Source organism: Ailuropoda melanoleuca, chromosome 8 (genome assembly GCF_002007445.2).
Source record: "Ailuropoda melanoleuca isolate Jingjing chromosome 8, ASM200744v2, whole genome shotgun sequence".
In the NCBI taxonomy this organism is placed as follows: Eukaryota; Metazoa; Chordata; class Mammalia; order Carnivora; family Ursidae; genus Ailuropoda; species Ailuropoda melanoleuca.
The window spans coordinates 94,342,204-94,358,430 of NC_048225.1; the positions used below are offsets into that span (position 1 = coordinate 94,342,204).

Here is a 16,227-nt window from a genome sequence, read left to right on the forward strand (position 1 = left end):
ATAAACAAAAGCTCTCTGTGGTCTTCAATACTTCTGAAGAGTGTAAAGGGGTCATTAGCTCAGAGAAAAAGCAGAAATGCTGAGCCAGGGGATTCCTGGAGGCTGCCCAAAGAGAGATCTTTAACCAGTTCAACTCTACACAAATGATCAAGAAGCAAGACTCAAGTATGAGAAACGTTAAACTTGAATCAAAAAATCACAAAAATACTACACTTTCCTGAGGCAGAAGTCACAGATGTAATCCAGAAACCAAAAAATTTTTATAAACAATGCTATCATTTTTTAAGTTACCAGAAGTAAGAGAACAACACCTCTCCAACACCGTACACAGACAAGAAAAGCCAGGTTTTTCTGCTAATGCTCTACAATACTGTTCTAAATTAACACCTTGCTTTTATGATTCTCAACTTGCTTCTGCTATCATTTATATAAGCCAGTCTCTGTAAACAGCAAATAAAGAACTCTTACAATAATCTAAAAAAATTAACTCCACGGAATACTTTTCATGAAAGAGAGAACGAGATTATAGCCCTCATCTCTCCTGGTATCTAGTAGTAGTAAGTGATATAATGCCTTGCACCAAGGGAGGGGGAGGAACACTAATTTTTATAAGCAGACTTTATCTATACATTAAGTAAAGAAAGAAAACCACTTTTTCCAAACAATTAAATGATCCATCAGCTGAGAATTCAACAGCAAATAAAGAAAAAGGGTGAATACTTTCAAAACCCTTCTATGGGATTATGGGGAAAAGCTCTCCAAAGAGTTATTTGGACAGTAAGATTTAAGCAATATAGAGCAGAAAGATACTTCCTTCTTAAGCATAACTACTCATATTACAGGCTCAAAAGCATAGCTTACATATGAAAAATGAAAATGTCACTTTCTGAAAGTATGCAATTCATCTTTATGTGATATATTAGCAATTTGTGAACAGAAAGATAATTGAACATAATTTACTTATTGGATTTTTTTTTTTTACTCTCACAGAAAAGTGGCTCAAATGCTAGTATACAGTATGTCAAAACCAACCTTACCATGTATGTTTAAAAAATAAAAAAACAGAATGGTATAGATAAAAAGAAAAAGTAAGAAAAGCAGTGATGATACTTACAAATTTTATCTTTTGAGTTCTTCCTTGTACTGTATCCTGAACCAAGATCTGGAAACCCGCCAACATTTTCAAAACAGAACTTCTTATTAATATAGAGAAAAAGGAGCAGCATCAAGATAATAAACACCCCAACAGCTGACAAAAATCCAACTGCCTCTGGAGATACTAGAGGAAAAAAAAGTCACAGCTGTAAGCGTTTATTCTTCTTTAAGCTACAAATCAAAAGGAACCCCCCACACATATGTTAGATTACACCTTAGTTACATTATACTTTTTGTCATAGTTTACATAGGTTTATAAGAAAAACAAACTGCACCATTTAATAAGCTGTTAAATTCATTCAACAGTACTTATTCAAATCTAAAAGTTTCTGTATAAATTATGTTGAAGCAATCTTAAAAGGAGTTAATAAAATAGGCAGTTACATATTTAGTCCATTTAAGAGTATTACAAAAATTTTAGCACAAGAATTAGAAAAAATTATTTCCCATGCACAGGAATCTTAGCCAAATTTATAAGAACGTATACTATTATTCTTATCTCTAAAAGCTCCAATGGCCCATTTTATTTAATAAACTCTGGACTTCTTAACTTGGCATTCAAAGCTCCAGCCTCTCTTTTCAGTATTACACCCTAATCAAATGGTTCCACCCACTGCCTCCTAATCAGCTGCATGCATTTCCACACACCTTGTCTCTGTTCATCTTCTTCCCTTCACCTGGAATGACCGAGTCTGCTCTCTACCATATCTCATTCACTCATTCAATCAACAAATATTCCGGACCAGCAGCCATACACCAGGCATTATCACATGCACAGTTCCTGTGTTCCATGAACGGTCCAGTGAAGGCACTGATGATGTGGCGCAACAGAGTCCGTGAGTAGGGAAAAACAGGGACTATGAGTCACAGAAACAATTAAGCCACTGTTGAAGGATCCAGTAGGCTTTTCTGAAAGTTATGGCCTCCATGATAATATTCTAAGAATTATTAAGAATTAGCAAGTTACCACTATCCCAGGCAGAAGACATGGCAAGTGCAAAGGCCCAGAGACAGGAAATCACTGTATATTCCAGAAACTTAATGGAACTTTGTTATGATAAACCAGATTCTCAAGAGAATAAATGAAATCATACATGGAGATGTTGTACAGTGAGAACAACAACAACAACAATCAACAACTTCTCCAGTCCTCAGCAATCTCTCAACATTTGCATTATTTGTCACTACACCAGTCATTTGGAGTTAAACAGGAACTCCTAATGCTTACATGTAATACTCAAGTATTAGGTGAGAAGGAATGCTAAGCCTCAAATACCCTCTACAACCTACAATCTACTTTTTCTTCTTCCACTGCTCAAGCAGCAACTAAAACGTCAGCGCCTCCCAGATTCTTTCTTTAATCAGAAGGACCACAGCAGTTAGCATCTATATAACTCATTTGTTTAAAATGAAGTCGCCAACCAGTCCGATGAGGACTGTTTTTATCTCCTAGCTTTTCATTATTTGTGAATGTCAGCCATCCAGGGTGTAGAAGTGCTAGGTCATGAGTCTACTCAAAGCTGGATCAACAGGATTGTGGTGGAGAACGGAGCAGAGTGACACTGTAAGGAAAAGGGGAGAGACTGAATGTAGAAATGCATCTACATATCAGGACGAGGAACAGTTCCTGCTACCAGAAACGAGAAGTTATGCCCAGACATTAGCTCCGACTGTCTCATTTTTCAGGTTGGAGAACAGTCAGGAAAGACAACAGTATTTTTTTTTTTAAAGATTTTATTTATTTATTTGACAGAGATAGAGACAGCTAGAGAGAGGGAACACAAGCAGGGGGAGTGGGAGAGGAAGAAGCAGGCTCACAGCGGAGGAGCCTGAGGTGGGGCTCGATCCCTCAATGCCGGGATCACGCCCTGAGCCGAAGGCAGACGCCCAACTGCTGTGCCACCCAGGCGCGCCAAGACAACAGTATTTTTACTAAAAAATAATCTAAGCTATATTACCAAAAACAGTGGTATGCATCAAGCCTGAAGGATGAAGTAAAAATGAAAACAGAAGAATTATCTTCAACAATTCTAATAGCTAGGGAAGTCAGAAGCAGGACAGGACCTGGTATAAAAAGGCAAAATGCTCAACAAACTTATCTTCAATCCTGTGCCATAAGCACGTATGTATAGGAGCTCCCCCTTTAGCCCAGGTCCAAAATACACTTGAAAACTGGATGCATTTAAGTGAACACACAGAGTTAGATAATATGCAACCTGAAAATCTCCCATCTCTTAAAAGACCGAACGAAAGAAAACATAGCTCACCTCACTTAAAAAAGCTAAATTATTGCTAACAAAAATAGCAACAAACACATGTACCATATATTACATACTAGGGACTGTTTTAAGTACTTGACCTATATTAACTTTTTAAATCTTCACAATTATACTATTATCTCCATTGTAAGTTGTGATACGGAGATATTAAATTATGTGCCCAGCTTATGAATGGAGGGGTCAGGATTCAAACCGTGTCTAGCTACAGGATCTGTGCTTTTAACTACTGCTCATGCTACTTCTCCTGTATTCCTTCTCTCCTCTTTTTGTCTCATCTCATGTCTCGGTCCTTATTTCTGCTTTTCTCTTTTCGTCTCCTTCCTTCCCATTTGAAAATTTAACCTCGGGTGGAGGAGGAATCAACTATAAACAAGTATAATACAGTGAGTGCTATAATAGAGGCAGGAATACAAAGTATTATTGGAACACAAAGAAATATGACCTGGGGAAGTTACAAATGCTACAGAAAGGAGGTAACACTTGAGCAGGGTATGAAGGATTAATAAAACTCTACCAAACAGTGAAGGGACAGATGAAATAGTACAGTGAAAGACACAGAAACAGTGTGCATGGCATTCTAGGCGTGCTAGTGGGTCACGGTCACGTCTGTCTTACTTGCCTCCGTGTTCTCAAAGCATTTAGCACAACGCGACATAGCTGACGTTATATAATCATTTGTAAATGAACGAACGAATGAATGTGTGTTCAGGAAAGATCTAGAATATACCAGAGGAGCTGAGACTAGAGATAAAAGCAAGATCCAAAATGTCAAAGAAACTTGAATACCATCCTGAAGATATTGTATTTGCAGAACTCTATTGCTTAAAACATTAAGAAAACTGGAATATAGTAGGAGTGATTGGTGGCAATGCAGGAGGAGTTCCTTTTTTTCATTTAAATTCAATTAATTAACATATAATGTATTATCAGTTTCAGAGGTAGAGTTCCGTGATCCATCAGTTGTATATAATACCCAGTGCTCATTACATCGCCCAGTTACCCCCTCCCCTCCAGCAACCCTCAGACTGTTTCCTGATTAAGAGTATGAGGAGTTCTTACAGGAAGAAGTAACAGTGGTGACAGGGAAGAGGGGTGAACTCTAGTTTTGTTCAAGGAAAACAGATAATAAGCTAATCGATTAGATGTAGAAGACGAAGATAAAGAGAAGCCGAGGATAATTCTAAAGTTTCTAGTCTGTGTGAATGAGTTACCGGTTATGCCATGAACCAAAATGAAAAAATATAAAGGGAAAGGGACATAGTTTAAGGCATGAGGGCTAAGAGGGAATTGGAGAGAGAGAGGTAGGTAATGAGTTTAGTTGTTGACGTGTTACATCAGAACTGCCAGACTGTTTCAATGTGGATGCCTAGTAAAGAAAGGGAAGTGTGAGCAGAGCGCGCTCCTGAAGGTGGGGTTTGTTATACATGATTCGAGAGTTTTCCTCCCTTTGTTCAGCCTATTCCAAGTGAAAGATTTTACTGACTAAATACAAACCAACCTGGCACATGACGGGTAAATCTTATTTAACAAGTTTTTAGATAGCTACGTACTGTGAGTTTGGAAACATTTTTAACAAAAAATCTTTCTCCCCTAGAAAAAGGAGAAAGAGGCTTAACGTAAATATACTAGTCACACAATTCCTTTCTTATCCATTGCCTAAACGTCCATCTTCTACAGTCTTTGAAATACTTTATGTATTTAAATTTTAAAACAGTAATACGCCTGTATACAAGAAAAAAACATTTTCTAGTAGAAAATATTAAAAAGCTTCAGACTTCTATTTTCCATCCTTATCTCAGGATTAAAATAATATTGATTATTTCAAATGACATGATACTGTAAGTTGACCAGTAACAGTTCTAAGCATGGAAACATTTGACAAAGCCTTGTGCATAAAACTGCAAAAGAAAATACACTGAAATTAAAGACATGAATGCTATACACCATCAAAAAAACAAAATAAAATTACACTAACTTAGATCTCACTATAGAAAATATATTTTCCATTCAGTATAAGAAATTATGCCTAAAATCTTATTTATATTATGAACCTACTTACAAAGCCAGTCTGCATAGGTATTCCTAGGATTATGATTAAATTATCTGTACATAAACCTACTCTTTCCCAAAATTCTAGATTAGCCACTGCAAGCAAGTAAACGCTATTGCAAAATGCATATTACCTTTTAAGGAGGAGCTTCAAAACCTATTTAACAGCAAACAGATAATTAGTTTAGGTTAATATACATTTGCAGAATTTAATTTGCTGAATCGAATTTGAGTTAACCAAAAACTCAAAATTCACTAATGCATTATTTCCCTATAATCCAAATTTGTAAAATTTACATGTGATACACAATAAAACCAAGACCAAATAATAATATGAGCAACATCAAATATTTAAGAGTGCTTATTACTTGCTAAGGGCTGTTTTTTTAAAGTTTTTTTTAAATTCCAGTTAGTTAACATATACTGTAATATTAGTTTCAGGTGTATAATACAGTGAGTCAGCATTTCCATACACACCCAGTGCTCGTCGCAGCAAATGTTCTCCTTTTTTTTTTTGCAATTGATATGATTTTATATGTAGCAAATCCTAAGGACTCATCCAAAAAAACCCAGAACTAATGAACAAATTCAGTTTAGTTACAGAATACAAAATATAGAAAATTCAGTATCATTTCCATATACTAACAACATATTTTCTGAAAAAGAAATAACAAAATCAATCCCATTTACAATAGCATCAAATACTCTAAAATACTTGGGGACAAATTTTACCAAAAAGGTGAAAAATCACCACTTTGGAAACTACAAGACATTGATGGGGAAAAAAAGACAAATAAGTGGAAAGGTATTCCATATTCATGGATTAGAAGAATTAATATTGTTGAAATGTCCATACTATCAAAAGCCAACTATAAATTTGATGCAAAGTCTATGAAGATTTCAATGGCATTTTTTTTTTTACAGAAGTAGAAAAAAAATACTCCTAAGATTTATATAGAACCTGGTCAGGATTATATTGTTTAAATTCTACAAATGAATGTTCTCCTTAAGGCCCATCACCTATCTCACCCATCCCCCACCCACCTCCCTTCTGGTAACCATCAGTTTGTTCCCTACAGTTAAGAGTCTATTCTTGGGTTGCCCCTCTCTCTCTCTCTTTTTTTTTACCCCCTGGGCTCATTTTAAGCATTACATTTAGGAGTTACAAGCATTATCCAGTTGATTCTTCACTACAACCCAATTTTACCGATATGGGAACTGAGGCTCAGAAAGAGTTAAGCAGAATTTTCAAGATCTTAAAATTATTATTCAGTGATAGAGTCTTGATTTGAAGGCAGGCATAATGACTCTTGAGCCAAAATGTCAAACACTCATCCCTATTGCTTCCTATTTGCCAGGCATTGTTATAATCTCTCTCATTTTAAAACGTAATGGTCAAAACAACTTTATGTACAACTTTAAGTATATCATCTTAATCTTTAGATTAGTAAACTGAGGCCCAGAGACTAATTAACTTGTCTCAGGCCACTAATACAGAAAAATGGTAGAACCTGGATTTGAACCCAGACATTCTAACTCCAGAGCCCCTGTTCCTAAACATCCAGCAATACTGCTTCCTACATGCCAACCTGTAATATAAAATAAGGGAAAGCTATGTGATCAAAGTAATAGAGCTTACTATATACATTAAAACATTTTATGATTTAGATTTTATATCTGTTTAAAAATAGCAACTGATTCAAGCTTCCTCAAAGTAAAAATATAAATTATAAAACTGGAATAATTTTTTCTATTCAAGATACTTTCCTAAATATGCTAAAATTAATTACAGAAGTATGCTTAGAAACCAAAATGCATGGTACATCCTTATAGTATATGCCATGTTTGAAAAGTTTAAAACTAAATGCATCCTATAGAATAATAAGCTTGATAGTCATCAGTAATGCTCACTAAAAATATATCTGGTCTGTATATAGTCCTATAAGGTCTCTGTGAGCTGTATGATCCCTTGTATGAAGTGTGTAAAGATTCTACTGCAAAGTAAAAAAGTATAATATCTCACCAGGAAATCCAAAAAGTTTAGCTTGTCCAAGATTAATGATTACTTATGTACAGTTGACTGGCTTTACTGTTATCTTTACTATACATTTAGAAATGAATATATATACACATATATATACATATTTATAAAAGATGAAAAAACCCACTTTTTGTCAAAATCCAAGTTTCAATAATAGTAATACAATTCACTTTAATTTCTACAGATAAATTGTTCATAGGAAGAAAATGGTGAAATGACAGTCTTATAAAAAGTAAAAGCAGGAGCAAATCCATTTTGACTCTGAATGTATTGCAGAATTCACTTAAATTCTACTTTCCATTTTGTCACAAAGAAAACATTTTCTATTTAAGTTTTATGAAAAAAATACTAGGATATACATAAAAGTAAGTATAAGGGAGATATTTATTTATTGAGCTTTTGTATTTTCAATATTATTTGTGCTCTTCTCTAAAGTTTATTTGTATCAAAACTAATTACAAATGTTATATTCATATCTGTAAATTATAATAAATTTTACTAAACTATTCTTTTAATTATATCATAAATGCAAAATTAAATAAAGTACCCATGCTTCTTATAATTCTTTAAAAAAGAAGGATTAAAGAGAACCACTTACAATTTGCATTATAAGGTCTGTATTGCTGATCTGTCTTACTTGGCATGAAACACTAGTCCTCTAACTACATGTCATGGAGACTTTAATAATTCATTTAATAGATGTAATTGTATCTCTTGAACAAAATGTGAACTATACAAGAAATCAACTTTCATTATAAAAGAAATACTTGCTTACTATTTAATAAGTCCTGAATATTTTTTCTGATATTCTAATCAGAAAAATTCCACAATTTGTGTTTGCTCTGGTTTGGACATAAAGAGTTTATCAGTATTTCTGAGAAACAATATAGGAAAGTAAAAGATTAATTTGATATGCTTAAATCTCCTTGTATAATATCTCAGTTGCTTCTACAAATTTTTATATGATGCTATAAATAACACCAAACTGGAAAGATGACATATATAAATCAAGAAAGGAATATAATAATATGTAACTATTAACTTTAGATTTTACTAAAAAAATCATTAAAAGACCAAAAAAAAACATTTACTCCTAAATGACATAATTCACTGCTGAGTAATTTCAAGGGACAAGAAGAGGGGAAGGCACAGATGGCAGTGATGTGGGACACTGCCTAAAATCTTACAAACAAAACTGGCCTCTGGGAGACAGTCACCTGACAAGATTGATAAAACAGTTGATATCCAACTTGTTTCAAATGTCAAACCATCAATAGATTGAACCAATATTTCCTCTAAGTACCATGTAATAAACTGAAATTTCATTCAAATATCACAACAGTGAAAAATCCTAAATCAGTCTTTAAAAAAACTGGAAAAAAAAAACCCAAACATTTATTAAGTATGGAAACCAAATGCAAAATATATTTAAACCATATGCCTCATACTTAGACTTGATAATAATATACTTAACATGCACTGAATAAACTTATATTTAAACCAAATACTTAACATAATAACTGTCAAACATTCTCGGAAAGTTATTTTTCTTCAAGTATGCTCTTGATTGAGGCTTCAAATTACAATTCCAATGAAGCTTAAATTAAGACAAACTTATTTTCCTGGCAAATCTGCATATAGCAAAGCAGAGTCATTCTTTTGATCAACAAATTAGGGTTAACTGCCTCAAAATTTTTCACTATCCATTCAATGTGTATGAATTCCTCCAAAATTATCTGAGTGATAAATGGTACAGGAAAAGAGAGGGTCACTTCTTTCTGTCCTTTACTTTGCCAATGATTCTTTGCTCTTCCTTTTCAGTAAGACCTTCATTGCTGAGCTACTATAAACAAGATTTTGAAAAGTCAACACCAATTGCAGGAGAATCTTCTAGTTAAGGCCAATTTATGATGTCAAACAAGTTTCAGATATGCGTACTTCAAGCTTTAATTCTAAGCCATCAAATTCTGATAAATGCAAATTGGTTTCTTTCTAATATCTTAGAGAGACACCACCTTCTTCCTATATCCTAATGTTATGCCAATACTACTTTTCTTCTTTAAAAATTGTTTTGTTCTTATTGTACAGTTTTTTCAAACTTTACTGAGGTATAACGATTGAAAATTATACATACGTAAGGTACAACTTGATCTGATACACATGTGGACTGTAAAATAATGACAATCAAGGTAATTAATATATCCTTACATCCTTATCACCTTGCAGTTATCTTTTTTTTTGGGGGGGGGTGAGAATGCTTAAGATCTACTCTTAGCAATGTCAAGATACCTTGTATGGTTAATTTTAGTCACATTGTTGTACGTTAGATTTCCAGAACTGATTAATCTTGTATAACTGAAACTCTGTGCCAACAGCTTCCCACCCTCCACCAACCCCCAACCCCTGACAACCACCATTCTGTTTTCTGCTTCTACAAGGTTGACTATTTTAGATTTCACATATAGGTGCCATCATGCAGTATTCGTCTTTCTGTTTGGCTTATTTCACTTAGCATAATGTCCTTCAGGTTTATCCATATTGTCATAAATGGCAGGATTTTTTATCTTTATTAAGGCTGAGTAATATTCCATCGTATAGATACACATTTTATTTATCAGTTCATCTGCTGATAGATGTTTAGGTTGTTTCCATATCTTGGCTATTATGAATAAGGCTGAAATGAACGTGGAAGTGCAGATGTTTTTTAGAGATTCTGGGTTTGTTTCCTTTGGATATATACCTAGGATTGGGTTTGCTGGATCATAAGGTAGTTTTATTTTTCATTTTTTAAAGAAAATTCACACTGTTTTCCATAACGGTTGTACCAATTTACATTCCCGCTAACAGCGTACATGTTTGTATATTTATGATTATTTCTTTCTGTTGAATTGGCTCTTTTATCAATATATAACGAAATTTGTGTTGAGAGGCAGTTTTAGAGTCTATTTTGTCTGATGTAAGTATAGTCATTCCTGCTTTTTTTTTGCTTGCCATTTGCATGAAACACATTTTTCCATGTCTTCCCCTTCAGCCTGTGTGTGTGTTTACATCTAAAGTGAGTCTCTTGTCAATGGCATATTGCTAAATCTTGTCTTTTTATTCACTCAGCCACTCTATGTCTTTTGACTGGTGAGTTTAATCCATTTACATTAAAAGTGATTATTGACAGGTGAAGATTTACTATGGAAATTTTGTTATTGTTTTCCATCATGCAGATGTTTTGTCCCTATCTTCATTCCTACGGGATTCCTTTGCTATCTGATTGTTTTTGTAGTAATTTAATTTTTTTCTTTATCTTTTGTGTATCTATTACAGGTTTTATCTTTGTGGTTAGCTAGAGGCTAGCATAAAATATCATGTAGCAGAATCACGTATTTTAAGTTAACAATTTAACTTCAATTGCATACAAAAACTCCACACTTTTACTTCCATTTGCGTTCTTAAAGTCAGAGTTTGCTCTTCATAGTATATCCATTAACAAAATTTTTATTTATGCTTTCATATACTTTAATGTTGATACTTAGTAAATTTTTGTTTCAATTTAAAGAACTCCCTAAAGTATTTCTTGTATGGTAGATTTTGTGATGACAAACTCCATTGGTTTGTTTGTCCAAGAAAAATGTTATCTTGTCTTCAGTTTCAATGAAAATTTTTTTCAGGTATTGTATTCTTGGTTGGCAGAGTTTTTTTCTTTAAGCTCTTTGAATATATCTCACTCTCTCCTGGCCTGCAAAGCTTCTGCTGAGAAACCTAATGATCATCCTATGGTGGGGGGAGGCAGTGCTCTTCTATCTGACGAGTTGCTTTTCTCCGCTTGTGTGCAATATTCTCTTTGTCCTTGACTTTCGACAATTTGATTATGATGTGTCTCAGTGCAGTCTTCTTTGGGTTGACCCTGTTTGGGAACATTTGAGCTCCATGAATCTGGATGTCTAGTTCTCTACCCAGATTTGGACATTTTTAATCATTATTTCTTTAAATGAGCTTTCTGTGCCCCCTCCACCTCCTACCCGTCTCCATATGGAGCACCCATAATGAATATATTGTTTCCCTTGATGGTGTCTCATAAATCCTATAGACTTTCTTCACCGTTATTCATCCTTTTTTTCCTTCTCACTGGATAATTTCAAATATTGCTGGGGTCTTCCTGCTGTCCTATTCTTCAGTGGGGGAAGGTTGTAGTCAAGGGTGTCTCTTGGCACTGGGGCACACATGACTTCAGCAGTGGTACCAGTGGCCAGGACATGGGTGTGCCCAGCACATACATGGCAGTGCCAGTGCCTAGGGTGCAGGCATAGGCAGATCACCTGCAGCACCAGTGTCCACATACATGTGGAATGGCTGTGGAGCCATGAACACAGCAGCCCCAGGACAGGGAGGTGGGGGAGGTGTTGGTGACTCCAGTCTGGGAGGGGTAGGAGCAAAGAGGTAGCTCTATTCCTGGGGGCTGGGGGAGAGGCGTAGGGGTGACAACTCTGAGGGGTAAATTCCAGGCAGCTTCATCAGCCGGGGTCAGTGTTAGCAAAGGTTTTGGAGGTCCCCAGTGGTAAAGACTGAGGGTGTCCATGACAGTGGTGAGGACTACCAGGTTCCTCACTGGCAGTGGTGAAAGCTGCTGAAGTCTTCTGCTCTCCTTTCCCCCTGGGGGGAGGTCACAGCCAAGGAGATCCCTCCTGGTGCCGAGCTGGGCTGAACTAGAGGACTGGGTGATGCAGGTAAAATGCTTTCTTTACTTTTCAGTGTGGCCCTTCTCAGTGTGTGTGCTCCACTGGACCGCTGCAGCTTCTCCATTGTATTCTAGAACTATCCTAAAGTTATTTTCATCAGCAGTTGTTTAATCATTGTTTTTGTTGGGGAATGAGTATTGGGATTTCCTACTCCCTCATCTTGCTGATATCAGTCTCTCTACTTCTCTTCCTGGAGTGATTAAAACATCCTTTGTTCATCTTAAAAACATCTTACTTCACCCTAAACTTTGAGGACACACAACCTTTTCCAAAAACACTATAAAGTTTAAGACACGGATTTACTGCATCTGAATATATATGTATGCAAGTAAAAGTCCACAGTAATGCTTTATTAGCATTAAAGAGGTCCAACACACTTTAGTTAGTGGTGATAAGGGCTCAACATCATATGGTGCCCTACTTCCATGCAGCAATTTGCAAGGGAGGGATTTTTTTAACCTTAATTTGCATTCTCAATGCATACTGAATAAAAAATGTAGAACTCCATTTTCAACGTGATCTCTACCTTTACACACACACACACACACACACACACACACACAAAATCAGATATAATGACAGCAAAGATACTGGAAATTTTAAAGAAAATTACTCTTAAAAGCTTTGCAAAAGAGCTCTAACACCCTACTCTACTTTCAGCTGCAGACAGTGTTACTGAACAAGCCTGGCAATGCTGGGGCAGAATCAAGTAGGGGGCGGTCTGAATCTTGGTCCTCAGAGGTTGTAAATGCAAATTTCAAGTCATTAAAGTAGTAAAAGAAAGTATTTTAATATTCTATAAAATAAGGAGCAGTGCTGCAAATTAACCAATCACCTGTAACAAAATCCGCATTAATCATAGAGCAGAAGAAAGAAACTGCAAACCAGAAAGAGAAAAGCTAAGCAATGGAGTGACGAAATTGAAAATTAAAATGTGTACACTGACACCTCTTTTAGTAGTGTCTATTTTAGAGATCTAGAGAAATATATAATTAAATTGATAATAAAGCAAAATAAAAATTTCTGAAATTAAAAAAAATAAATGCAGAACTTTAAGAAACCTTCACGCTTTTAGCAAGGATCTTTGCATATTCACGAGGGACAGACGTTCTCTTTTCTGTCAGTGAAAAAGTCCGAGAAGTACTAACTGTACATTAATTTATTCAATAAATACTAAGCAATAAGAATGAAGCCTGAATAAGACAAATGTAGTTCCAGAACTCAGAGACTTAAAAGTATAAAGGGGCGCCTAACCTTGACTTGGGAAATAAGAGAAGACATCCTGGAATAAGTGACTCCTAAACTGAACTCTGAAGAATCTAGAATAAGAAAGAGGAAGGCGGCAAATGGGGGGGGGGGGGATTTACAGTGAAAAGGCCCAGAGGCAAGAGATAACGACACAGCTAAGGGAACAGAACAGAAGGTTCCAAGTGGTTAAGAGATGTGGCAGGAGAGTAAGCAAGGGCAACATCATGAAAGATCTTGTAAAAATTGTGAAGGAGTTTGAACTTTATCCTGCAGGCAATAGGGACTCAATAAAATATTTCAAGCATGGCAATGATCAGATCATTCTGGTGTACAAGTAAGGACAGGAATGAAGGACTAGTAAGAGGCAGTTTATAAAGTAACTGCAATAATCCAAGCGGGAAATGATGGTAGCCTGACCTGCTAGGTGACTCAGCTGAACAGGCTGCAACAGAGAGGCTCTTCTGAGAGCTTCCCTTTCAGGCTGTCTCACATATACAAACGAGTAAATATAAACACACACATATAATGTCCTATATTAATTTTTAAAAAGCTTTCTCTGTACTTGCTCCATTGGTGCTTCTATTTCAAGTGACAAAGAAAGACCTTCCAATTCATGGCACTGTATCACAATCATCTAACATAATAAACTACTTACCGATCTTATGAATATATTAAAAAGGTAGTAGTCCATTCACATGCTTTAGCAGACAATCTCCCTTCTATCAAAATCAGATTGACATTCAAGCAAGTGAAATATAGACTGTGGGTTAAATGCCAAATTCTATCGTTTTATAAGAACCACCATGACAGATATAGAAGAAAATATTAACACAAGTTATCAAAATACTTTCAATAACTTTCAATTCTCTAGAAAAACATGGGTTGCTAAGGCAATCTGTATGTCTCAAGGGAATGTATCAGATAACTTGTTAATTTCTTTCTGTGAAAGAATGACTCATGTAGACAAGGAAAACACATGATGTCTGGCTTCCTTAAATAAAACTCACAATTTTCTCTAAAATGAAATTTTAGTTTAATCAACAAACTTACAGGTCAGATCTAGGTTCTAGATGAAAGATTTGAAAGTCCAGCAAGGAAATGGTAGGCCATACCACATAGGCTCTCTCTCAGGCAAGCACTGGCATTAGACCTGGTTTTGCTTTTTTTGCCTTGTGCCAACCCTTCTGAGTTATCACTTTTGTCTTCTTCGTAACTAAGTCAAATGCCAAAGAGGCCATTCAAGTCATTCCCTCCCTAACTAAATATTCTCTTTTTCTGGCACAGCAACTTGAAGTCAGGAAGAACCAACAGCTGTGTATGTGACTGTTTAGATAGACTGAAAGAATGAATACACACAAAAGGGTGCAAGATTACATTCCAAACCCAGGGACTCATAATCAGCTTAAAGAGAATCACTCTTTAAAACTGTGTTACTTAGGGGCGCCTGGGTGGCGCAGTCGTTAAGCGTCTGCCTTCGGCTCAGGGCGTGATCCCAGCGTTCTGGGATTGAGCCCCGCATCAGGCTTCTCCCTAGGAGCCTGCTTCTTCCTCTCCCACTCCCCCTGCTTGTGTTCCCTCTCTCGCTGGCTGTCTCTCTCTGTTAAATCAATCAATCAATCAATCAATCAAATCTTAAAAAAAAAACAAAACTGTGTTACTTAATACCTTTCCCTAACCTGAATGAAGGAATTAAGAATATGTTCATTAATTTTGTAGAAGGTCCTACAAACTAGGTTGGGCACGGTTGCTAATTCACTCAAGCAAACATACACAAGGGACCTCAATATATGAATGAAGTAATACATCAAAACCAAATGAAGATCAATATGGATAATTGCCAAGTTACTACCCCACTAGAGGCCAAACACTGAGAAAGGCTAATGAAAATACTGGCTCAATAAAATGTGTCAGGAACAAACGTTTCCAACAGGTGAAAATTAAGCCCTCTATTATGCTATCAGATTTCTATTAAAGCAGTATGGGTCTCCAATTTCAAAATGTAACCGAGAACACTAAAAAGGTCCAGAGAGGAACAATTAAATTCAGGACACATATATTAAAAGCTTACGCCAAAGGTGAAATTATTTTATACCACAGAAGAAATGGCAAAAAGGTGTTTATCGAAGGATGTCGTATATACAGATCGGTTGGACCACATAAGGCAGAACTCCAAGATTATAAAAAAGAAAGTGACCTCTAATGAGAATCTAAAAAGTTGATTACAGAAATACTATTCAACTGTGAAGATTAAGAATTGAAACAGGCTATCAAGAAAGACTAGAGGAGTATAGAATTTACAGGACTGAGATTAACAATTTGCTTGAGAGAAAAGTTAAGAAAATCCTATTTTAAGTAAATCCCAAATGGCTAAGGTTACTGTGATGAAGATACTAAGAAAGTGCATATTCATAAAGGAATTCTGAGAATTTTCAAAACTGAGAAATAAATTAGTGGTGACAGATGATAATTATAATTGTATAAAACCACTAAACGGGATCCAGTAACTCAGAAAAGTTGAAAAGAAAAAAGTACACAATGGATTTGGAGACTATTTCACAATGAGGCAGAAGAAAGCAAACAGAAAAAACATTTGTCAATGAAACTGAGTTGACAAAAGAAAATATATTAATAAAGAAAACTGATATTTGTAAGGATATGGCAATATTTACTGAATTTTAGGCAACAACCGGTTTGGATGTCATAGAACACAAATAGCGGATAGATACCA

At 35.5% G+C, this 16,227-nt stretch overlaps 1 protein-coding gene across 3 annotated transcripts in view; it reads right to left on the reverse strand.

Moving 5' to 3' along the window:
- Positions 1–16,227, reverse strand: part of SYT14 (synaptotagmin 14) — a 195,129-nt gene that overhangs the window by 125,254 nt on the left and 53,648 nt on the right. For all 3 annotated transcript variants that reach the window (XM_034666910.1, XM_034666909.1, XM_034666911.1), the window contains one exon: positions 1,115–1,279. In XM_034666910.1, the coding sequence (XP_034522801.1) occupies positions 1,115–1,279 (165 nt within the window). The remainder of the gene's footprint in view (positions 1–1,114; positions 1,280–16,227) is intronic.